A 26,610-nucleotide genomic window follows, 5' to 3' on the forward strand; every position below is an offset into this window, starting at 1 on the left:
CTTGGGGTGTGAGTGAAGGGAATGAGAAAAGGTATAGGAGATGTAACAGAAGGAATTTACAAAACTGGTAAAATTGGAGGATATGGTTGTTAACTTAGATGACTGGAAAGTTGGTGGAACCCTGGAGAGAAATAGTGAAGTTAGAAAGAGAGATGGATGCGTTTGAATGGAAGACAATGAGTTTTTTTGAGGATTTTGAATTTGAAACTTCCTAGGGTTTTCTACAAGACAATTGACAAAATGAATCTGGCGGTTAAGAGAGGTGAGGGCTGGCTAGATATGTATGTAGAGTTACCTAAATAGAAATGATAGTTGTTTCCAGAAGTGATGATTAAATTCATTACTCAATAAACATTTATTAAGCATTATGTATCATTAAAATAGTGAGAAAAGGATAGAACTTAGGCTGAGGCCTAGGGTTGGCTTACCTATGCATAAGGAACAAGATACAAGTGATGATCCTACAATGCAGACCAAGAAGAGTTAGTCTAAAAAGGGAGAAGATAAATCACATTAGAGAATGTCAAGAAAACCCCAAGAGGAAAAAGTATCTCACAAGAGTGCACATTTGATACTATTAACCATTGGAAAAGGCTATTGCGTTTACCAATAAAGAACCATTGCTGACTGTGGGAGGAAACAGTTTCTATTTTGAGAGAAAAGAAAAAGTATCTAACAAGAGGGCATATTTGCTACTGTTAACCATTGGAAAAGGCTATTGGGTTTGTAATAAAGAAGCCAAACAGTTTCTGTGGAGTTAAAGAGAGAAAAGACAGATTTATTGAGTGGGATGGGGTAAGAAGTACATGGACAATGAGAAAATAGACATGGGTCTTGGCTTTTTTCTATCTATTTGGCTTTTAAGGGAAGGCCGAATATAGGGCAATTAATAGCTTGAGATGGTAGGATCAAGCAAGGCATGTTTTCTAGGCAGAAAGGAAGGAATTGGCGGGGGGCGGGGAGGAGGTGAATGATAATCAGGGGAAGAATATAATTAAAGAGACAAGTTCTTGGAAATATGGAAAAGTCAACAACAGAAGAAAATTATTTGATGTTGGCAAGAAAGGTTCCCTCATCCTCATCCAGCCATAGCAAAGTAGGAAAGAGTTGGTAATGATGCTAAGGAAATTTGAATTATAAAACTGGGGATGAGCTTGCACTGGATTCATTTTTTTTTTTTTTTCAGCAAAGTGTGATGTAAAGACCTTTGTTGATAGATATGAAAGAGAAGGGTGGTATGGGGACTTGAAAAGAAAAGGCTTAGAACCTCTATGAGAAATGTGGGATATAGAATTGATTAGGATAGAATAAAAATATTGACTCTGAGCAATAAGGGTCCAGGTGAAGTGAGGAGTAAGTTTGCATTTGGAAAGAGAGAAACAGAGATCAGAGATGAAGACTGAGAATGGTTTTATAAGAGGTGAGCTGGAAGGACAGGTACAGATGGTTAGAAAGGAATAACAGAGATATGGATAATAGAGAGAGAATGCTTGTGGGTGATGACATGATTAAAGTCATGGTTGTCCTCAGTGTATTATTAAGAGTAGATCATTCTAGTTGAGAATGACAGACTGCGAAACAAAGGTATTTGAGAGGACACCTGTATGCAAATTGGAAGTCTTCCAGTTTGTACACAAGAATTGGAATGAATAGGAAACTGTGAGCTAGATACTGGCCTCTTTGATGAAGGGAAAATGACCTGGTGATTGGGCACTAACATCCACCAGAATCAGGATAGATTGATGTATGTGGATTGAGTGGATTTCAGAAGGAAGACAGTTAAATGAGTAAAGGCAGTTGGGGGAGGGCCTGGAAATTATAATGAGGAGCAAGAAACATGATTTTATAGACAAATCTAATTATAGATGTACATAATAAAGGATCTTTCTCTTGTTCTTGTCTCTGCAATATTGAAAACCTACAGACAAAATAATTTATAGTAGATCTGCTTATAATGTTGATTTCTAAATGTTTCATCTTACAGCAAGTTGTCCACAAGAAACAGTCTAATTGGCTGGGCATATAGCAGGGGGCTATATCCTAATGAATATGTTGCTCAGAAAACTGAAGAGGAATGGACATGTGCTGTCTGCACCCTAATAAACAAACCTTCTGCTAAGGAATGTGATGCTTGCATGACTTCAAGGCCGAATGGTAAGATTGAGTCTGGGTTTCTTTGATCATGCTATCTGCAAGACTGTTAATTATACAAAGTCAAGTATCTATTTTATTCTTTCCTGCTGTTCAATAATCATAATATAAGAATAATACTTCCTGAAAGCTCAAAGAAATTATCTTTAATTTGAGCAAGTCTCCATTTTACAAGTATTCATTCATTGCAATATATGTATTTCTGCATGTAAACTATCTCCATAGAGCTCCATAAGCACCTGTTTTTTTTCCTCTTTTTATTTTAGGGGGAGGGAAAACATGCTTGTGCTAAAACAGTAAGTTCTTTTGTATCTCAAAAATTGAGATTATCACATCTGTTCTCCTCCCCTGTTTCTAATGAATTATTCAATAAAGCTTTGTTTTATGCAGATTTCAGCAACTTTCTAGTTTGTTATTCAGTCCAAGTGTTATAAATTGAAAGGGAGGTTTTCTGAAAGAATGTGTTTGCAGGTGGAATGGAAAAATTCCTCCTCTCTTCTTTATCCTTCCCACCCCTTGTTATTAAAAGCTTTACATAGACAATTGTACTGATTTCATTGAAATCCTTCAAAATAACTCTTTGCAACTTGCAATCTTGTATGTTCAGAGAAATATAAAACCCTCCATAGAAACCTGTGATTAAGACCCATCTCACTGATGTTGATTCTATTGTGTTCTCAATGTGTTATTTCCCCCCCTCAATTAGAACAGAACAAGTTCATTCTTGACTTATGTTCTCCCACACTTTGTAGGCTGAAATGCTGCCTCTCATTGTTTGGGCCAAGGAAGCAGGCCTTGCTGAGAGCAGGGATTCAGTAGAAGCTGCTGTGATGGTCTTTACCCTCATGTTCCAAGATTACAAAGCATTACAAATCCTATATAAGAGCAAACTTGAGTTTCTAAATTTACTTCTCCATTCACAACATTCTTACTCTTTGCTAATAATCTTTCTTACCATTTTCTTTGGTAACCTGTACAACAAATATATAGATCAGAATAACATCCTGATAGAACATGTTCTTTACACAGGTTCCATAGTTCTTAAATACAAAAAATTATGGTACAGACAGTGATTTCAGTTCAGGGATATTTAATAAATGTGAATAGCCCTTTTTATTCATTTATATTCATATTAAGCTTTTATTGTAAATCCTGTTAACCCATAGAAACAAGGCTTATAATGCCATTCAGATTCTATCCCTTTATGAACCATAATAACTTAAACACCTGTACTGATTTCAACTGCAGCTCCTTTGGAGAGAGTTTTATAAAACTCTACATCATTATTGGTATTTGTATAGTCTCCCCAGTTCCTAGAAGCTGATAGCTCAGTGTTACATATGGATTCTTGGAACATGGTAGAAGGCAATGGAAGACTCTATAGATCCCATCTGTGGTACCATAAACATATTCTGTGAAAATCATGAAACTCAAATTATAATTTTTTTTTTTTTGCTAACAACTAAGAGGGATAGTGAAAAGAGTCAGGAAAGCTGTGAGTTCTAATCAAGTTTAGATTTTAATTAAATCTTAAATTTAAAAATTATTTTTATTATTTTAAATTTTTATTTATTTAATGTTTTTCCCCAGTTACATTTAAAACAATTTTTTTACATGCATTTTTAAAACTTTTGAGTTCCAGGTTCTCTCCCTTACCCACCTTCAATTAAGAAACCACATGTGAAGTTATACAAAACAGTTCCATAAAAGTCATGTTATGAAAGAAAACATAGATCTCCCATCTTAATGAAAATAAAAATGCTCAAGAAAAATTAAGTTTAAAAAAGAGAGACTGCTTCAATCGATATTCAGACACAATCAGTCGTTTGGGTATGGATAGGAATTTTTTTATCCTAAGTTCTTCAGAATAGTCATGGATGATTAGACTTCTGAGAATAGCAAAGTTATTTACAGCTGATCATCCCAAAACATTGCTGTTAGTTTGTAAGTAGTAAGTTTAATTTTGGTTAAGGTTAACCATCCTCAACCCCAATTTTCTTACCTGTAAAGTAACATAATAATAGAACCTATCTCACAAGGTCATTGTGAGAATCAAACAAGTAAATCATTTTTCAGGCCTTAAAGCACTATATTGTTGTTCTGTCATTCAACAGTTGTGTGCAATTCTTTGTGGTCTCGTGGACCATACCATATCAGGACTGTCACCTGAAATGCTTACCTTCCGTTGTCAGATCTTTTAGCATTTTTAAAAATACCATCTATGTTGTTTTCTTGGCAAAGGTACAGGACTGGTTTACTATTTCCTTCTTGACTTTTATGTTGGTGGGGTGTCATATGATTTACTCAAGGTCACACAACTAATGTCTGAGATCAAATTTGAATTCTTGTCCTTTTGACTTCAGGCCTATTTCTCTATCCACTGTGCAGCTGTGCTGTTGCAAAGTGGTATATAAATGCTAGCTATCATTATTAACTGAAAATAGTTAAATTTTAAACATACAGAGTAAGTTTTATGCTCCAAGTAAGATATATTATTTTTCAATGTTTTTTCTAAAAATAACTAGCAAAACATTATGTGAAATATAATAACTAATGTGTTTATAACACTTTGAGTTTTCTAAAGTGCTTTACACTTTTCATTTCATTTTCATTAACTCATTTTATCTTCACAACAGACTTGGAAGATAAGTGCTATTTTTATCGCAGTAACAGATGAGGAAATTTAGACAAGCAGAGGTTAAGTGGCTAAGATACCAGAAAGTGTCTCCTGCAGAATTTGAACTCAGATATTCTTATTCCAGATATAGGGAACTCTATCTACTGCTCTATCCATTGAGCTGCTTCAATATATTAAAACTCTTTTTCTTTCCATTTTAAGATGCAAAAGCAGAGGAGGATGCCAATAATTCTGTTACCTATGACAACAGTTTGATGAAATATCCTTGTAATAATTTTATCAAAGGCCATCCAGAAGTGAAGATCAACCGGAAAACTGCATTTGGAATGACAACCCTGGTTTTGACAGACCTAAGCAATAAATCCAGTTCTTTAGAAAATATCCAAAACCAAAACCTGAAGCCCAGTGGAGATTTTCAAAACTCATCTGTTGGTAACATTTGTTTTAGCAATGAACAGCATACCTCCAAGAAGAAAGACAAATATATGACTCTAACATCAGACAAAGTCAATGGATCACCAGCATTTGACTCTCAGTCTAGTTTAATGAGTCCAGCACACAAAAAATTAAAGACTAACCATTCATTTCCAGAGTTCAAAAGTTGCAGCCCTAACTTCTCAAGCATGTATAATGCTTCCAACAATGGCCTTACTTCTTTCAGGTATTTCATTTAAAGTCATAATAAGGATGGTGCTATAGGGGAAGGGGAAATAAAGAATATTAATTGCTAAGATAGCTGTATTGATTGTGGGTAGCATAAGCCAGCCTTTAAGGGATGGCTATTATATTTACCAGCCTTTCTTTTTATTTTCTCTTCTGGTACTGCTAACCACTGGAAAAACACTATGGCATTTAGCAATAGAGAAATCATCAGTGACCTTGAAAAGGAGACACTTTCCATCTAGTCATAGAGACAAAAGCCAAATTACAAGGCATTGAGAAGTAAATGGATTATCAAAACTTTAAACTGCACTCAGACTTTTGGGACACTCTTTTTATATTACTTGAGTCCTGGAACTTGCCAAGCTCATAAAAAGACAGTTTTTCAAATTTATCATAAAAATGTCATGACTTATATGTATTTTTCAAGCATTCAACTACTTACTGATGGGACTCTGAGAAATCTTGAATGTCATAGCATAAAAAATCTAGGTTGAACCTTGGTCACTTCTTAGCTGTGGGACACTGGGCAAGATTTGTGAAATTAAAGAATTGGATTTATTGTCCTAAAAGGTCCCTTTCAGGTCTAAGATATCGTGATCCAATCTTTAAAACAAATGTTTTTTCTAATTTATTATGAACTTAAGAAATATAAACATTTCAACATACAAAGAATATAAAAATTGTGTATCTTACTTCGAACTTAATTATGCAAATGCTTTTTATTTGTTTTTGTGAGGGAAAAGTATATATTAACTATAATACTAATAAAATTGATTGAAAGCTAAAGGAAAAGGGAATAGCAGAGAATGAGATGGATAGATGGTGTCATGAAAATAATGAACATGACAGACTTCAAAACAAAGTTAAATAGATTTCAAAAGATAGTGGAGAATAGAAGAATCTGGCATGAAGAATAAGACACAGTTAAACAAGAGCTACAAAACTATTCTGCTTCTTTGTGGTGCCTTCTAAACTTCCTATTCTCCTGTATTTTAAAATCATTTTATTGATTTTCTTCCTATTTTCACTATTATTTATTTTCACTATTATTTTTCTCCCCCTTCATTTCGTACCTTCCAACTTCCCCAAATGGAAGACCTCTCCTTGTACAAATAAAAATGAATCCTATCTATATTTCAAATGAAGACTTCATTCCCAAAGTATATATTTTGCTTTTTGGTGAAAAATGTGAAAATATATAAGCTTGCTATATTATTATTAGATATGTAGTTATATGCAACAGTGATATCAAAATCAGATAGAAATGTGATCAGTAAACCGTACATTAGTATTCTTGTAGATTACATGCTGACTTAGGAAAAAAAAAAACCCACATGTTAACATAACTATATTTCATTGTATTTTATTTATTATTGATTGGTTGATTTTATTTGATATACTATTTCCCAATGACATTTTAATCTGGTTCAAACCACACTCTGAAGTGCTTTTGGCTGAAGAAGCCTCATGTTTGGTACTTATGGTGTGTGCTGCGATAGACTTACGTCTCAACCACTGTTTAATACCAGATTATTTTTTATTTTGGGACCCGAGATTTCATTGATATGTGCACTATATCCATTAGTGTAGACCAGAACTCTTCTTTGTCTTAGTCAACTGTCTTCCCAAGATGCTGTTCTCATTTCTCCAAAATTCATTAACTGTAATTTAACCTTCTTGTAATGCACCTCTCAAACAGACTAATCTTATGGAGACATTTGTAACTGAAACTCTTTCATCTAGGGTAGCTCTTACAAGAATTTTTCCTTAACTAGCATAGTTTTCAAGGACCAAGGGTTTCTATTAGAGCAGAACTTCAGTGGAAAGCCATACTTACACCATTATCAATAGCCTATTAGTGATGGTCAACATTGCCTTTGTCTTAGAGCTCCCTGTCACTCCCTTAAGTCTAAACAACTAACAAAACAGTCACTCAAGCCCTGAATTGTAATGTTTTCAAATTTTCGAGGTGTAAATACTCATACTAGAAATTTAACAAGGGACTTTGGTTCATACCTCTACTCCTCTACTCCTCTCAGGATTCTCTATGTAAGCAGTATATTTTATTCACAGAGAGACACATTCAGTGAACTTCTTTAAAAGTTTTTCACTTGTTCTCTAGGCATTTAGTTAGGCCATGTTCAACATCTTAGTTGCTTTGCAAAATGTTAAATAAGTAAGCAAAGTAGACCCTGATCTAATGGAACTTACATTCTGAATAAGTCATTCAATAAGAATTTATTAAGTTCTTACCTGGCACTTGGCAAAAGCACCAGGGATACAAAGAAAGGAGAAAGATAGTCCCTGCTGTCAAGGAACTTATAAACTAATAGGGAAGACAACATGCAAACTATATACAAAGAAGATACAGACAGAATAAATTGGAAATAATCAATGGAGGAAGATATTAGCATTAAGGGGAAATTTTCTTTGAGTTGAAATACATATTTCTTAGAAATATGTATTTCAAAAAGAAACATGGCTTAAGTTGAGTCATCAAATACAAAATAACATTCTTTTTTAAAAAAGTTTTAAATTGTTGCTTATGGATCTTTTTTTGGTTAGTACAACTTTTTTACTTCTCAATGATTCCTTTCTGGGCCAATGAGATCCTTCTTTATAAAAAATATATACAAATGTATAACCTATATCAAATTGATTACTGTCTTAGGGAGAGGAGAAGGGAGAAACAAAGGGAGAAAAGTGTCACTCAAAATATTATAAAAGTAAATTATAAAATCAAAATATTATAAAAATTGAAAACAAATAATTTTTAAAAAAATAAACATATGCATATTTACATAGCAATACAATAGTGTATAAAAAGGTATGCCTCATTCTATACTGATAGGCCACTACCCCACTGGTAAGATGGGAAGCATTCTTCACACAAAGGCACAATTAGCCTTGGCACTGATTAGTTTTGAGATGTTTCCATATTGTTTTCCTTTGTATCAGAACTCCTTAACCTTTATTGATCCTTTTGGCAGTCTAGGCAAATGCTGTGGATTCCTTTTTAGAATAATATTTTTAATTGCATAAAATAAAATACATAGGATCACAAAATAAACCCAGTTATGTTGAAATATAATTATCAAGATATTTAAAAGAAATCTTCACAGACTGGAGGTTAAGAATCTCTGATTTACATTATTGTGGCCATTTTGTAATTTGTTCCCCAGATTCTGTTTATATTACTCTACATTTGTTCCTACAAGTCTTTCCACATATCTTAATTCTTAATATCCATTATTTTTATGGTGTAATTGAGTATTTCATTATATACATGTAGTCTAAGTTGTTCAGCAAAATAGCATTTTCTTTATTGATATAGATTTGCTATGTAATTCCTTTTCTGACTAGTCAGATCAGCTATTCTTGAAGAGCTCAATAGACCTGCTATGGCTAGATTGACTTCTAGGAGTCATTAAAGCTTAATTCGTGACAAATGCCAATTCTACCATAGCTTATTGGCTTATCCCAAGTGACAACTCTCCAACCTGCTTGATACCAATTTAACTAGCTTAAACGAAGCTGTTTCTAAAATTTTAATACCTACTAGGCAAAGGAGAACACTCCTTATCCCTGACTTGTTCACTATTTGGTGGAATCACACATGATCTGTTCTTTTCAATTTGTTAATCAACATTTATTAAGCATCTACTATGTCAAGCACTATACTAAGTGCTTGGGGTATGCAAAAAGAGGCTAAAAATAGTCATCTGACTTCAACATATTCATAATTTAATATGGGAGATAATGTACAAGAAATACATACAAAATGAGAAATTTACAGGATAAATAGAATATAATAGAGGGAAGGCACTGGAATTAAGCATGGAGAAGGCTTCTTGTAAAAGGTGAGATTGTAGTTAAGGCTTAAAGGACTTTTTCAACAATATGATTACTTTCATTATCACCTCTAAGTCAGGTTATTTGGATAAAGAAAAAGTTGGAAATAAATCATAGAGATGGAGCTTTCAGGTGACTTGATGAATAAATGACATTTTTTTTTCCCATAGAGCTATTTGGAGCTAGGAAGGATCTTAGAAGCTACTTCATCCATCCCTCTTGTTTTTGAGATAAGAAAATGGAAGCTCTGAGAAATTCATTGATTTACCCAGGTCCCACAACTAATAGGAATCACAAGTAGGATTTCAATCTAAGTCTTTCTGATTGTCTTCACTCTATCCATTCCACTAAGCTACCTCTCTTAACTTTGACTTTAATTAGCACCCTAGCTAGTAAGCATCTGGCTAAATTTGAACTCCTGTATTCCTGACATCAACCCTAGCACTTTTCTCATCTTAGCTGCCTATCCTCTGGAATAAAATCTTTCATAAAGGAGGGAGATGACTAAAGAGCTTGCCTTGAAGTCAGGAAGATCTGGATTTAAGTCCTGCCTCTGACACATACTGGTTTTGTGACCCTGGACAAGTAATTTAACTATTCAGGCAACTTTCTAAGTAGCATAACATTTATAATATTCAATGAAACAAGGATTTCCTCAGTTGGAAGTTCTTGGTAGTGATAATAAGAATAGTAAATATTTATATTTAAGAACTTTATATATATATACTTTAATATAACTTTATAGAACTTTAAGGTTTGCAAAGCACTTTATACAAACTAAATCATTTTATCCTTATAACAACCTAATAGTTAGGTCCTATTATTGCTTCCATTTTACAGATGAGGAAATAGGGTAAATAGCAGAAGCTAAGTCACTTGTTAAGGATCACTTAGCTAGTAAGCATCTGGCTAAATTTGAACTCCTGTATTCCTGACATCAACCCTAGCACTTTTCTCATCTTAGCTGCCTATCCTCTGGAATAAAATAAAATCTGATTAAGCAAAGTATTCTGCCTAATTTAGGAAAATGTCTAATGCATGAAAATAATCTCTCAACATCCTGCTTGGCTCTATATTTTCAGAAAAGAGATAAATAGTGCTCATTTTTAAACACACTGAAATTATGTGAAATTATTAAATCTCTGTGTTTACTAAATTAGCAATCTTGAACGATTTAATTAATTGAGGGCTTAAAGTTGATAATTTAAAAATCATTTCTTTGCAAACCATTGGCAGACAAACTATATGATTAAACATGGCACAGCATACTCCTTAGAAATCCTGGTACTTTGTATATATACATCAGGGCTTCTTAAACTTTTTTTCAACTTGTAATCAATCCCTTTTCACCCAAGAAATTCTTTAAAAATATAAAAGAATTTCATCCAACTAGATTAAAAAATAGTTGGTTGAACCAGTTATTTTACTAGTTAAGAACTGTGAGCTGTCTTAACAAACATTTTAATAACTAATACTACTTTAGAATAAGAGCTTTTAAACTAGGGTTTATAAATAATGGAAATGGGCTTTTTAAGAAAATATTCTGATAGCTATTTAATATATTTGATTTTCCTTAATCCTATGTACTTTATGCATTTAAAAATATTCTGAGAAGGGGTCTATAATTAAGAAAAAAAGTTTTAAAAACTCCTGCTCTAAAATTTGAAGAAAATTTAGAGATCAAATTTAATTCTGTTTCATTTTAGAGATAAGTAAACTGAGCCCAGCACAGATATAATTTAAGGGGGTAAGAAGACTTTCAAAAAACCCACAAAAGTGGCATTTGTATTCAGTGATCTTTAAAGTGACGTTCAAGTGGTGTTATTTAAATGCCTAATGCAATGTCCAGTACTTGACCTATATCTGTTTTCTTTAATGCTTTGTTGTTGTTGTTGTTGTTGTTGTTGTTGTTGTTAATCTGCTTTTAGTTACTTGAGAAAGCCCCTTAGCTTTTTGGACCTCAGTTAAATCACCTTTAAAATGAAAGGGTTAAATAGGAGCTATGTCTGACTCTAAGATGTTATGATTTATTTTGTGCATGCATATTTAAGATCTGAATGTAATATTTCAGTTCTATCCTGATTATCAGGGAATCTGTTTCTTAGATAAAGATTATCACTTTGCTTTTTAAGTTTACTTATCATTCCAATTGTTTTTCTCAAAGTATTTTCACTTTTGTTCTTGTTATTGTTTACATGTGTTTTTTTCTCTCGTTATGATTTTTCTTTTTTAAAACATTTTTATTAATTTTTTAATTAAAGCTTTTTATTTTCAAAACATATGGATGGATAATTTTTCAACATTAACCCTTGCAAAACCCTGTGTTCTAAATTTTCTCCTGTTCCCCCAACTCTACCTCCAGATGGCAAATAATCCAATATATGTTATATTAAAATGTTAATACATTTAAAAAATATGTTAAATTATATGTTAAATACAATATATGTATATATATATATATATATATATATATATATATATATATATATAAAGGTTTATACAATTATCTTGCACAAGAAAAATCAAATCGAAAAGGAAAACAAATGAGTAAGAAAGCAAAATGCAAGTGAACGATAACAAAAAAAGTAAAAATGCTGTGTTGTACTGATTTACACTCAATTCCCACAGTCCTCTGTCTGAGTAGATAGCTCTCTTCTTCACAAGATTTGATCCGATTTTTCTTGCACAGAATGACAGATGTGGAAATATGTTTAAAAGAATTGCACATGTTTAATCTATATTGGATTACTTGCTGTCTATAGGAGGGGATAGAGAAATGAAGTGAAAAGATTTGAAACAAAGTTTTTCAAGAGGGAATGTTGAAAACTATCTTCACATGTATTTTTTTAATTTGAAAAATGGAGTCTCTTCCTTCTTTTTATTACCTATCTATCTTGTATAACTAAGACAGGTGTTTAAAATAGGTAAGTCACAGGAACAGTGTTTCTATTTATTTTGAAAATATTCATCTCTTCTTTTTACTTATTTCCCTCTACATGTCATTTATACTTTCCCTAGTCATAGGGAAAGTCATACATGTTTTCCTTGTCTAATCATGTATATGTTTTTCCTAGTCTAGTCATGAATATAATCCTTATTTCAAATATCTTTCTCATAGAGACTTTAGATACTCTTATCTTGCCATTGCAATGTTCCAGAAAGGTAGCTTGTGCTGGCAGTTTTGAGGTGTTGAAAAATGTCTTACCATGAATTGCTTTTCCTTATGGAGTCAAGAAGAGATTATAAGGTTTGGCTTTTGATTTATAAAGGTCTATGAGAGAGACTATCAAAAGTGATAATTTGAAAGAAATGAAGAGATTGTTTCCTATTGTGACTGAGAAGCTGGAGAAGACTGAAAGAAAGGAGATGGAAAGATATTCTTTTCTGGTGAAGTTATTTTTCACTTTTATCTTTAAGAGGATTTTTGAAAAGTGATTGTACTTATTTCTTGAAAGAAACAGCATAGTGTATAACTGAGTCTTTATAAGTAAAGAGAAATCAATGAATATTAGAGTGAGGAATCAAGTGGACTCTGCTCTTTAGCACTCCACAATAGTTTAAATAATATATGCATTGGTTTTAATATCATGTGAGGTTTTTGCTATATATTAAAATAAGAGTAAACTATTGGGAAAGGATAGTTCTCTAGTTTATTAACTAGCATATTTAATGAACTGGGAGGAAGACTTTAGCTAGTTCATTAGTAGAAAAAAATTGGCAACTTTACTCTGTATGTATCTTTTTGTGTCAAATGTGTTTCTGCAATCATCCTAGAGTTTGATATAATAAATATTTTAAAGAGTAACAATCAAGTGATAGTTTGAGGGTAAACTACAAGCAAGTGTGGCAGAAATATTTGAACTGACTAAATCTTATTATGAAATGGAGTTGTCCCTGGGTTCCCAAAGCCTGTAGCAATAAGAAAAAAAAAGACATAACTGGTCCTATCATGTTAGAAAACTTTTATTATTGGTCTCTGAGGTAAACTGTACCTTTTCCCCACTAATGACCAGATCAGAAAGGCAGATCATTAATCTGTCCACTGGGTGATGAAACTTTTTTTCAGTAACAACAATAATTAGATGTCACCTATGAAGTTCTAGATACATTGTAATGTGGCACATATGCTATTATCTAAATAGTGGAAAAATTAAGTAAATTATGAAATCAATAACCCTTTTGACTTTTCTTCTCTGTCACACTTATTTCACGAGTTAGTTTTACCAAGACTAACCTTTCTACTTGTTCAAGAGATTCCATTCTATCCTATTTCCTTCAATAGATAATCCCTTCTGTCATCCCCACTCTCACTTAATTTTCAATTTCTTCTGTCTACTCGCTCCTTTACTACTGTCTGCAAATATGTCCATGTCTCCCTCTGTCCTGAAAAAAAATCTTTACTTAGTCATTCTGTGCCCTCTATCATTCTATATCCCTTCTACCCTTACTAGCTAACCTCCTAGAAAAATCCATTTACAATAGGCACTTTCACTTTCTCTCTGACTCATTTCCTTATTCCTGACAATTAGGCTCCCAGCCTTACTCCACCAAAAGTAATCTTTCCAAGTTTTTATGCCCTAATACACAGTCAATTTTTGCATAAATACCATGTACTGTCAAGAAAAAGGTATATTCCTTTCTGTCTCTATTCAATTTTCTCCAGAGATTTCTCATATCTGTTTTTTTTCTAGGATTCTATTAACTTCCCTAGTTTCTTTCTTGTTTATTTTTGTGATTAGATTTGTCTGATTCTGAGAGGGGAAGGTTAAGGTACCCCACTACTATAATTTTTCTATTTGTTCCTGGAACTGGCTTAAAATCTTCTCTAAGAATTTGCTGGCTTTACCACTTGGTGCATACACATTTAGTATCATTACTACTTCATTGTTTATAGTAGTACTCTTTATCAAGATGTACTTTCTTCCTCATCTCTTTTAATAAGATCTATTTTTACTTTTGCTTTATCTGAGACCAGAATTGCTATCCCTGCTTTCTTTTTTACTTCAGCTGAAGTGTAATAAATTCTGCTCCAGCCTTTTACCTTTACTTCTATATGTCTTTCTATGTCAAATGAATTTTTGTAAACAATATATTGTAGGATTCTGGTTTTTTTTTAATCCACTCTGCTACTTGCTTCCATTTTATGGGAGATTTCGTCCCATTCACATTCACAGTTATGATTACCAGCTCTGAATTTCCTTCCATCCTATTTTCCCTCAGTATATACTTTTGCTGTCTTTCCACTCTTTAGTGTTTTTACCCACCCCACTCACTACTTTATCTTCTTGTTTCATGGAGTCATTAGTTTCCATTTGCCCTGTTCTGGTTTTTAATGTGTGATTTTCTTCAGTTAGCTTTTAATTAATTTTCCCATTTGATTAATTCTGCTTTTGAAGGTGTTTTTGTTTGTTTGTTTGTTTGTTTGTTTTTTCAGTGTGTTGAGTCTTTTGTTTGTTTGTTTGGGTTTTTTTGTTCTTTTTTTTTTTTTTTTTTTTTTTTTTTTTTTGCATTTGGCCAAATATTTTTTAAGGAATTATTTTCTTCAGTCCAGTTTCTTCTTTCTCTTTCTAAGCTATTGATTCTCTGTCATGCATACATTTCATTTCTTTTCTCCTTTTTTTTTCCCTTCTACCTCTCTAATTTGCCTTTTAAAGTCTTGTATATGAGCATTTTCAAGAAGCCTCTTTGGGCTTGAGACTAATTCATATCACTCTTTGATATTTCTTCTGTGAACATTTTGCCCTCATCCAAGTTGATGATTTAGTCTTCCCTGTCACTGTAGTAGTTTTCTAAGATCAAGGTTCTTTTTTGTTTGTTGCTCCTTTTCTTTCCTTTTCTTTTGATAGTTCTTCTTTTTTATTTTTATGGTTGAACTCTGCTCCTAGGGTAAAGGGGGCACTGTCTCAAGCTTCCTATGCAGCTCTGAACCATGACTTTGAGCATAGAGACTCTGTGTTTGCATGGAGTAGCTTTGATTATTCTTTTCAAGAAACAGCTTGGTTTCCTTCTGAGCTGGGACTAGAAACTGCTCTACTGATTTGCTCCTCTACTGAGACAGGACTGAGAGTCTTAGTTGCTAATTTGATGTGTTTTAAGACTTTCTTACTGGCTTTTCCAGAATCTGAGTTGGGGTGAACACCCTTTTCATCTCACTGAGAGTGACATTTCTTTAAGTTTTTCCAAATCTATCTTGAGCTGGAGAATGGTTTCATTCCTCCAGATTCTTATTCAGAGGCTTGCTTTCCTATGGTTTTTGACGGAAACTGGGAGAGCTTCCTGGCTTTATTCTGCCATCTTCTTTGCATGTATTTTGAAAAATAAAAACTATTGTCATTTAAACACTTAAGCCCTAAATTTAATATTAGTTGTTTCACTTATTTAAAAGAACCTGTGAGCTCATTAATGTACAATCCCTTTAGCCCATCCATGCCTGCTCATTTTCTGTGACATTAAGCTATAATCTAAAAATATTTAGCAGTAGGGATTATGCTAAAATTTTGTCAGAATGAGGAATTCTCTCATTGTAAAGACTTGGAATCCACTGAGATGTTATTCTTTCTCATAGGACTGTTCTAAGAGAGTTGTAAAGCACACTTTCATTTTAGATGCAAAAAATATTAAGTTCATTATAGTATTTACTATTTTTAAAAATGTAAATTCTTGAGGAAAGTCTCTATGGACATTATAGATAAAAATTTCATATTTTTATCACCATTATTATTATTGTTGACCTTTTATTTTAAAGGAGTACCTCCCTTTGTGATTCTTTTTAACCTTTGGTTTTAATAACTGCATAGCTTTATTTCCCTCTGACTGATTCCATAAAAGACTAAGTAAGCTATTAAAACAGCATTATGAAAAGATATAAAAATTAAAAAATAAAGAATCATCATCATAATGAAGGTATTAATTTCAAAGCGAGTACTCTGCAGACTTATAAAAACAATTTATTTTGGGTCTTCCTTTTTTGTTCCCTGTATATGCATGATGGCAAGTAGAATAAAATTTCTCTAGCAGCTTTATATAGTAGCCATCTCTACTCTGCTAGCCAGACTGGTTTTTGCTATAATGTGATTGGTACCATTATAGTGTCCCTTGACAAAAGAAGACGTGTGGAAAATTGCCCTTAATTGCACAGTAAAGAGGATTTTTTTTTATGATTAACAAGAATGACTTATTTGAATTTACTATCTATAAAAATAATCATTGGAAAACATGGAAGGAGGTTTTCTTTTTGTAGAATTTGGGGAAAGGCAAGAAAGATAGAAAATATGTAATAATTGGACAAAAATAAAATTTAATATTAAAAAAGAGCATTAATGGGAGAAAGAGAAATTGCAAATATTTTAAAGAAAGTAAAGTGGCAACACTTCATCATGGAGCAGGCAGGGCAAGTAAAAGGAGCATAAGAAAATAAATGTATAGCCATGCTGTTGTTTTTCTCTCTACAATATTCATTGTGGTGTTTAGATATGGAAAAATCTTGGACATCATGAAAATCATATGCAAAATGGCATAGAAAAGATTTATACCATTTACATTCCTGTCTATTGTTGACTAGAGGTCCATCATTTTATTAAGAATTGACTTCTTATAGATGGGGGGCAGTGGTGATGTTGTTAATGATCCCCTTGGAGCGAATAAGCTGGAGTTATTTTGTAACCTGTCATTTCAGTGAATTTCAAGTTAATATGACAGATAGTACTTGTACAAAAATCACTGACAGTCCTCGCTGCAATATCCATAAGCGCCTCTGCGTTCTTCGAGTTGTGAGAAAGGATGGAGAAAACAAGGGCAGGCAATTTTATGCTTGTCCTTTACCTAGAGGAAGCCAGTGTGGATTTTTTCAAGTAAGTATAAGGTTTATTGAGTATTACTTGATAAAGATAGTAAAATAATATTTTATTCAAAATGCTTGTATATATTGACTCTAGGATATAGGTAACAATTTTCCTCCAGACACCTTTTCATATTAGGAAAAAAAAAAAGGAAAGCTGCCCCCTTTCTGAGACCAGATAATGAATAACTTGAAAATCAATGAGACTCAGCAAAAAGTTTATTAAAAATACAGTTAATAGGACTTATCACATCCCTCCTCCACAGAAATTTTCAAACATTAATTTGTCCCCATGAGAGAAGTATTATCTTTAGCTTATGTATAAAGAATAGGATAAAGTGATTTACCCATATAGCAAATCTGTGATAAGGATGTCACAGTACTGACTTCTTGTGCTACGCGCCCCCCCCCCCCCAAATATGTGTAAGTGTGAATAATAAAGGATGAGGGAGAAAACATGCTGAGTTACCTGTGACTTTACTCCCCAGGAAGTTTCTATAGGTATTGGACATTTAATTAATACTAATGACAATATTAATATATTGGTATCTCACTGAAATATTGTTTTGTAAACTTCAGCAAAAGATATATCTATTTTACACCATTCCTCCTCCCTTTTGGTAAAGGGGAATTTAATATTGGACTATGCATTCAAAATTTTCCTTTAACAAAATATTGTCCCAGTGGAGACTATATTTGGATCATTAAGACCTGGGTTCAAATTCTGCCTATAATATTGACTAGCTATATGATTATGGGCTTAACTCTTAATCTGAGTCTCCAGCTACCTACTACAGAGTAATATGAAGGAAGTGAAATAGTTGACTCTTAAGGTCACTTCTGTCTCTAAAGGTATAACTCTGAAACTGGATTTAGCTGAAACATATTAATTATTTAACATTTGTTAAGTGCTTATCATGTGCTAGATGCTGGGCATATTATATCTTAGACATTGCTTCTTGTAGCAGGAATGCCACGACTTGCATTGCAATCAGTGTGCAATATAGTTTTCACTAACATCTTTATGAAAGTGGAGGAAAACCTATAAAAAGTATTTTTAGAAAAACTAATTGAAATTGAGAATTAATGGAATTATCCAGAACATTTTAGCTGATTAGGGAAGGGGGGAAAGAAAGAACTTACCTTTTTGAGAACTTGAGTTTCTTGGGGGCAAGAACTCATGTCTTTCTAAAGTTATCATAGTGTAGCTATTCCCAGCTATTATACTTATCCTTATATCATCTTTGTAAATTTTATAATATGTCTTTATTTTCCTTTTTCAGTGGGCTGATTTATCATTTCCATTTTGCAACCATGGAAAACGTTCAATCATGAGGACTGTGTTGAAAGTTGGACCTAATAATGGGAGAAAATTTTTTGTGTGTCCCCTCAGGAAGGATAAACAATGTGATTTCTTTCAGTGGGCCCAAAATGGACCAGGAATAGAGATTATCCCAGGATGCTAATTTTTTTTTTCATTTGTATAGCATATCTGGTTCTTAATCTCTTAAAATGGTATATCTGGTATTAATTTCTTTTTATTTAGTTTTGGGGTTAAATACTAGTTGTAGTTCACCATGATGCTTGAAGATTATTGTTGATATTGCAGAGCTTTTAATAGATTTCTTTTAACCTCTTCTGTATAAATATAATCATCCCTCTACTCCTGCTCTGTATTGCTTTTTCCTCATAAGAACACTGTGTTTTGTCAGATATATGAATACTTTCTGTGTAATGAATGTATTTAATGACACAAATAAAGCACTTTTAGTAAAATAGTTATTACTTGTAATGTTTGCAGAAAACCCTAGACTTTGGAGAGGGGATATCTAACTAATATCTTTTTCAGCTCTATGCCAAAGGGACAAAGTAGAGAGTGGTGATGGGTAGATGATAACAAAAGATGAATTTGTATTCCAACAGTGCCATTACCTATGGTATAATTTTGGATAAATCATTTCACCTTTATTAGCTTCAGTTTCTCCATTTATAAAATGAGGGAGTTAGACTAGATGAATGACCTCTTGGAATGGTTTCAAAGTAGCATGTATACATCCCATGGGGTGCATAAATGGATCTACTGAGGGTAAAGAACCAACCAATAAGAAAATGGATATAATTTCTCACCCCCACAGCAATATCCATTCATAAGACATGTCTCAAACACACTACCAAGATTCCTGTCACATTTTTTTTTTGCCTAATTGTCCCACATCATCTCTCTCTTATCCTCTACTCCCTTTCCCTAAGCTCTATACAAGTTCCCAGCTTCTCACAGAGCCTCTCTTCCTGTAGTTATAACTGTTACCAAGGCACTGTTGGGAAAATTTACACATCCCAGCTGCAGCATACTTCAGGTTTCCCACAAGATCTTTTCATTGGAATACCCCATAATGAATCCAGTGAAGTTAAAAAAAAAAAAAAAAAGCTGCCTTAGTTTCCAGCTTTGGTGGAAGTGTTATTCAGTGTTGAAATTTACTTCCTTAGCTAGGTGCATTGCTAAAATCTCTGTTTAATTACTACCAATTATTTAAAATTTTACTCTATCCCCTAGGGACATAAACAGGACTTTTTCAGAAATAATAAAACATTTAATCACATTATTCTCATTAAAATTATTGAGAACAAAGTTTTTATTACTATTAGTTTAATATTGTTTATTTCATCTTTACCTCATTCTTTAATATTTTTATTTCATCATATTTCATAAGAGGATTAGAAATGAAAAATGAAAAAGACTTGATTATGCAAATTATTTTCTCCATCAGAATAGTGGAAATACCATACCTGAACCTTAATGTTCTGAGTCACTAAGACACAGTGGAAACAGAAAAACTTTGAAAAGAAAGAAGGGAAAAGTATCCTGATTCAATCAAGTGTGTGTGTGTGTGCATTTAGATCTTACTCATTAAAAAAATAGTTAAGAAAAGACTGATACTTAACAATCTCTATGCCTGTTATCCCATCTGTACAATATCTTTAAGAGTCATTCATCTATGAATTGTGAACCTCTTCAGTGGCAGTATTAGGAAAGAAACAGAAGTTTCTGAATGATATTCAACAATGAAATATGTCTTTGCCATTTCAAAATTGACTGAAAAAGGGGAATGATATGATATCTTGTCCTTATTGTTTGCTAATAATGAAAAAACATTGGAATCAGTGGAACAAAATACAATCTTAAAAGATCCTTAAAACAAAATGGCTGCCAAACATCTATAAATAGATTCCTACTGGTTTGAAAGTTTTGACAAATTGCTTAACCTCTTAGTGCCTCTAGGTAACTTTCTAAGACTTTTAGTTTGCTATTTGAACTGGTAGTTGTAGTTTCACTGGGGGTTTCCTAAATGAAAATAATCACAGATCTAGACATTCCTCTTCCAATTCTGTAGTAATATTTTTCTGGTTTTCAAAGGAATGAAAGAAAAAGATTATACAAAGCTGTTCATCTTAATAATCTACAGGTATATTACAAAGTTGTCCTAACTGGTAGTCTCTTGCTGCATAATGGACTATTCATATCAATTCCTAGAACTGAGTAGTGTCCATGGTGCTGATTTAGCTATGCACAGTTTGGGAAGTATGTAAAGGGGATGAGAAGTTCTTACACAGTAAATGAGCCACTAAGTATCATAAAAATGGAGATGAGTGTGCAGATGGAATGTCCACGCCTATGAAATAACAATTCCCTAAAGTTTTTTTTTGTTTGTTTGTTTGTTTTTTTATTTTTGTTTTTTTTGCTGAAGCATTTGAGATTAAGTGACTTATCTAGGGTCACACAGCTAGGAAGTATTATGTGGCCAGATTTGAACTCAGATCCTCCTGACTTCAGGGCTGGTACTCTATCCACTGCACTTCCTAACTATTCCTGCCCCTAAAGTATTTTTAAAGAGGATTTTTTTCACATTTTTTCTTAGCAACACAATATGAAGGATCATTAAGGAATGTTGGCCCTCAAGGTTCAAAGGGCCAAGCCAAGCAAGGGAATTATATGGGACACCTACTCCCAGTATCCCTTTGAATGATTCCATGGATCTCAAATATGAGGTGAATACTTTCTTTTTTTTCTTTAGAAGAGCATATAGTACTTTGCCTTGCTTTCCTGAGAAAGTTTTGGAAATAACAGTGACGAAAAGCAAGGATTATATTTCCTGGGCCAGTCAGAATTAACATCAGTTCTTCTGGCCAAGTTTTCTAGAGACAACATTATTCTCAGGTTCTTCTTTTCACTTCCCCCAAAAATTCCTTTCATAGAACAATCTTCCATTCTCTATTCTTTGGAATCCTCTCCTTATTATGTATAAAAAATACACTCAAAGTGGTAAATAAAAGTTGGAAATGTGAGGGGAAAGCTTTCTGCATTCTAATTTCTAGGGAAAACTAGTACATATGTAGAAATAGTAGCTTACAAACAACTTAATCTCTTAGTTTTCTAGTAAACTCTCTAAAACTTATAAATTGCAGAGAATGTGCATGGTAAAGAGAATTTTCTCACTTAGAAGTTCTTTTTACCATTAAAATCATGGTCCAGACCCAACCTCTGCTCAAAGTCAGAAAGAACTGGGTTCTCTATAGCAAGACCAGTATCTGATATTTATATTTAGTCTTTGTGATTCTGGTCAAGTCATATAACCTGTTTAACCTGGCAATTCTCTAACATTATAAATTGCATTGTAGATGCAAGCTTGCACTGGTGAAAGGAATTATCTTCTCTGGGAGTTCCCTATCTAATGATATTATATGAGTAGTTTAAAGTTGTGGGAGAAAATTTTACAAAGATTTTTCCTTGCAAGTTAGTACTAGGAGGGTTAAATCAATTTTCTAGATGACAGTGAGGCTCAGAGGTAGTGACTATAGTCATTAGGAAGCATTAGAGCTGGACCTTGAATCCTGACTTTCTAGGTCTAACTATAATGCACTTTTCTCTAAATGACTCTCTAGAAATAAATTACTTATGTAGCATCTCCTAAATTACTTATGTACATATGCATATGTAAGTGTGTTATATATAATATATATGCACATACACACATATGTATGTGAAATGTTTAGTTGGAATATACTCTTCAATTCTGAAATGGTTTAAAGTGGACATTTTCTTTTTGGTTCATCCTTTTTAGATTTTTCTGAGATTATGCTCTGCTTTAAGTTCCCCTTTTCATGGGCTGAATTTTATGTCACTGCCTGCATATGTTAGTATTACTGAGAAGTTCAATGGGTATAGGACCTGAAATGAAAATACGTTCCAATCTGAGTCCCTGTAGATTTTCAACACAATCTGTCAGCTGCTGTTACACATTTTTTAACCTTGCTAACACTCTTCAAACATAAATTCCACTTAAATGTCATTTAAGGAGAGTATTTTGAGTTTATTACAAATGGAGGAAAATCTGCAGTGATTAAAGGCTGCTGAATCTTTTTGGTAACTTAAATGACAGTTCTCACAATTGTTATTTTCTTGAACAATTTTAGAGAAATAAGCTTACAAGAAGATAGGCCTAAACTAATCAGATTAAAGGGTATATATTCACAGAAAAAGAACAAAAGATAAAAATAACTCCATTTTAATGATTTATTGTATTGGATCACAGAAAGAAAATGAATAGATGATAATTATTACTCATGATGTCCATGATTTGTATGTGATGGAATAGCAAGCACCCTGTCCTTGGAGAGATGTAGTATTGGGTTCTGGCTTTGATGCTTACTTTCTGTGACCAGAGACAAGTTAGTTAGCCTCTCCATGCCCCAGTTTCCTCATTAGGATAATTAAGATAATACTTGTTTAATCATTATACAGTTGTGTTGCAAGGGAAGTTATTTAAAAGGCTTGATCACAGTATTAGAATTGTAAAGGATCTTAGAAACCATGAATGTCTTTTACCTTCTTTCTATCCCCAGCATTTAGCCCAGTGCCTGGTATATATTTCCTCTTAATAAATACTCATCTTGTTTTTTCACAGGTGAGGAAGCTGATATCTAGGAAGCTTATTTAATTTGCTCAAAATCATAGATGGTAGGATTTGAATCCAAGACCCCTAACTCCAGAGCCTTCTTTAAGTATATATATACACACATGCTAATTATAACATGATTGAAAAATAAACCAGATAATTAAGTCTCTCAAAAAGTAAGGCTATATCATAAAGCTACCTAGGAAACTCTCAGTTTCAAGATTCAGAATTCTGCTAGCTCAGAAATTTGAAGAGGGAACATTAAAACCCCATCACTCATAGGTCTCAGAAAAGATCATTGGGGCATAGCAAGGAGGTGACTGAAACTATCTCTGGAACCAGAGGACCTAAGTTCAAATCCTGCCTCTGATGATTAATTATGTGACTCTGAGCAAGACATAACCTCCCACATCTGTAAAATGGGAAGGGCTATATTTGTATGGCCTTTGTAGTCCCTCCCAACTCTAAATCCATAATCTTCCCAAAATGTTGAGCATTTTCTGATCTTGGGAGGAGCAGAGGAGTTAATAGACTGTAAATCCAAAGGGTAGATAGCACAGTATATAGAACACTAGGTCTAGAATCAAGAAGATTCATTTTCCTGAGTTTGAATAAGGCCTCAGACACTTACTAGTTATGTTACCCTGGGTAGTTCACTTAACCTTGTTTGTCTCAGTTTCCTCATCTATAAAATGAGCTGGAGAAAGAAATGGCAAGCTACTTCCACAATCTTTGTCAAGAAAACTCTAAATTGAGTTACACAGCTACTGAAAACAACCGAACAACAATAAAGAAAGGAAATTAAGGCCTAGGTAAACAGTCATTTGCCAAGGTACATGTAGTCAGGTAGTATCAAGCTGAAATTAGAATTAATTTTTATCAACAAGGTATACTTTTTCCACTTTCTGTAATTAATGGTGAAATAAAAAATACATATTATAATGCTCCACTTCACCAAGTGTACCCTACATCAATAGTATGTGGCAGCCTGATAAGAATGACAATAAAAATTTTGTTGAAAAGTTTAAAGACCATTCTTTGCTGAGCATACAAAAACAGGTGATTGGATTGGCAATTGACAGGTTGGATTTAGCATTCCAGAGACCCCTGGACTATAGAGTTTAGCCAGCATTTGTTTCCTGTCAAAAGGCAGCATACCAGTTGTTACATGGCAAATTTAAACTTAATTGATTAACCTTTGGCTTTTTATTACTGTACAAATTATCAAATAAGTAACGTTCTATGTAACATTTTATTTTGCAAAACATTTCACATGTAGATCTTTTGACCCTCACAATAACCTTATGAGGAAAGTATTATTGTCTCCATCTTTCCATCTGAAGAAACTAAATTGAAAAATAAGACTGTGCTTCTGGTTTCAGAGGCAGAGTATTAGCCAAGCTACAACAGATTTACTGCTATTCCCAAGTGCTATGTTCAGCTTTTCCCAGGATTCTAATAAGCCTCTTCTGGCTCTATTTTCCCCTTCTTTAATAGGCTTCCATGCACTGAAAACTGTGGGATTGCTTGGGCGAAATTTGAATATGTGCAAGTGATCTCTCTCTTTCTTTCCACTCCTTAGGAAAGGACAGACCATAAATGATCTAAAAAAGAGAAACTCTTGTCTTCCTGCCCAGAAGACCAAATAAGAGATTTAAACCCCTGAATAATTCTGTCACCCATTAAAATTCAACAACGAAAAAGGATGTAACCCTTGTGTCTTGGATTGCAGTAGCACAAAGAACTTGAGGTAAACTTTGAGGGATTTGTTTACTTCTTGGATTCACCCAAGATAGTTGAAAAAAAAAAATTGATGGCATTTCCCATAGTGAATCAAGATCAATTATTTTATTATAAGTTAACAGCATTCCTAAAGAAAATAATGTTTGTTTGTTTTTTTAAGGAGAAAAACAACAACCAAAAAAAAATAAATAAATAAAAAATAAAAAAAAAGATCCTTTGAGTAATCTTCAGTCTCAATAGTCGTATGTCAGGGATTCTTAACCAGAGTTCATGGGCTGCCAAAGACTCTGTGAATAGATTTCAGGGAATCTGTGAACTTGGAAGAGAGAAGAAAAAATTACATCTTTATTCCCACTAACTTTTGTAATCCTACAGATACAATTTTTTTTTATTGTTAAATTTTAATAAATGCCAGAATTATTCTGTCTCACCCACTTTGGAAGTGTAAGAGCTATTCTCTACTACAATCTCACTACTAATTAGCATAGAAGCTTTGACCTACTGGTTTCTCTTCTGCACCTGTTCACCCTTCAGGTAATCTTGTTCCCCACTGCCCCAAGAGTTTATCATCTTGATGCTGGATTAGGTGCAGTCACCTGATCAAATTAGCCCAGGGTGATTCAGAAGTCTCAAATTTAAAGATTCACCAGCCTCAATCTCCCCAGAAGCAGCAACTCCATGTGTGTAACTTCATGCCCAATATTCTATGTATTTTGTGCATTTAAAAAAATATTATCCTCTCAGAAAACTTCTCAAGGACTCTGTATTCTTCTTCAATCTGCTGTAGCGATTCATAAATCCACAGAATCACTTAATTTCACATAGAAAGACTTCTGGAGACAAATATTCCCTTCACCCCCAGCTCCTGTTAGCCTCTTGCTCTCTGTTGGTTAAAGTAGCTCTATTGTTCCATATCAGCTCCCTTCCTGTAGTATGGATTAGCCCCTGTGGTTTCTGAGGCAAGGCAAGGCAGGGATGTCTGTAGGTCTGCATAGGATAAAGGCAAAAGCTCCTGAGTCCCTGTTTCCCCAGAAGCAGCAACTCTATGTGTGTGTGTAAGTCCATGGTCTCCGCTGCCTTGCAGAGTTAGATTGTAGTTAGACTAACTACAGAATAAGTCACACATTATTTAGACATTTCCAGTATGGGAATTTATATTACTTGACTGTGCATATGTTACAAGGGTTTTGTTTTTTTTTTTTTCGTTCCCTCTTTTCCCCCATTAGTAGGTGGAGGGAAGATGGGAAGGAGAAAAAATGCTTGTTAAATAAAAATAAAAAATCAACCAAATCTGATTAAGGAGACCTTACAAATATAAGGAAGGGAGGGGAAACTGGCAGTATAAATCTGCCAACTCTAGTACCATAGAGGGTAGCAGACACAGCAAAGGAAAATAGCAAAAGAGAGAGTAACTTACTGGAGATATAGCAACAAAATCCATGTCCACATAAAAATGGAATATAATTATTAAACACTGAAGTAGAAATCTTAATACAAAGAGGCATTTTTTAATGCTTTACAATAAATAATACTGAGCTGATGTTTACTGATTAAATCAATTAAAGTTACTTCTGCATTTAATTCTATTCTTTATCCCTTGCCTTTCCTCAGGCTTCATTCCCTCATTCCTAAATGAGGCACAGAAGGGAAGGGGACAGAGAGAAGATGCAGACTAAATCACAGCTTTTCTAGGACATCGAATACAGAATTTTTCAACCTATGTATCTCTTGATACATGTTGATTTCTCCTAAATATGGGGGGAAATTGGAGA

At 33.4% G+C, this 26,610-nt stretch overlaps 1 protein-coding gene across 1 annotated transcript in view; it reads left to right on the forward strand.

Annotated features, from left to right (window-relative positions):
- The window catches only part of NEIL3 (nei like DNA glycosylase 3), a 70,705-nt gene extending 51,786 nt beyond the window's left edge, over window positions 1-18,919 (forward strand). The window contains exons 7-10 of the mRNA XM_074276787.1: window positions 1,985-2,154; window positions 4,991-5,450; window positions 16,980-17,154; window positions 18,425-18,919. Coding sequence (XP_074132888.1) covers window positions 1,985-2,154; window positions 4,991-5,450; window positions 16,980-17,154; window positions 18,425-18,607 — 988 coding nt within the window. The 3' untranslated portion in view covers window positions 18,608-18,919. The remainder of the gene's footprint in view (window positions 1-1,984; window positions 2,155-4,990; window positions 5,451-16,979; window positions 17,155-18,424) is intronic.
- The last annotated feature ends 7,691 nt before the right edge of the window (window positions 18,920-26,610 follow it).

The sequence above is a fragment of the Sminthopsis crassicaudata genome, chromosome 6 (genome assembly GCF_048593235.1).
Source record: "Sminthopsis crassicaudata isolate SCR6 chromosome 6, ASM4859323v1, whole genome shotgun sequence".
NCBI classification, from domain to species: Eukaryota; Metazoa; Chordata; class Mammalia; order Dasyuromorphia; family Dasyuridae; genus Sminthopsis; species Sminthopsis crassicaudata.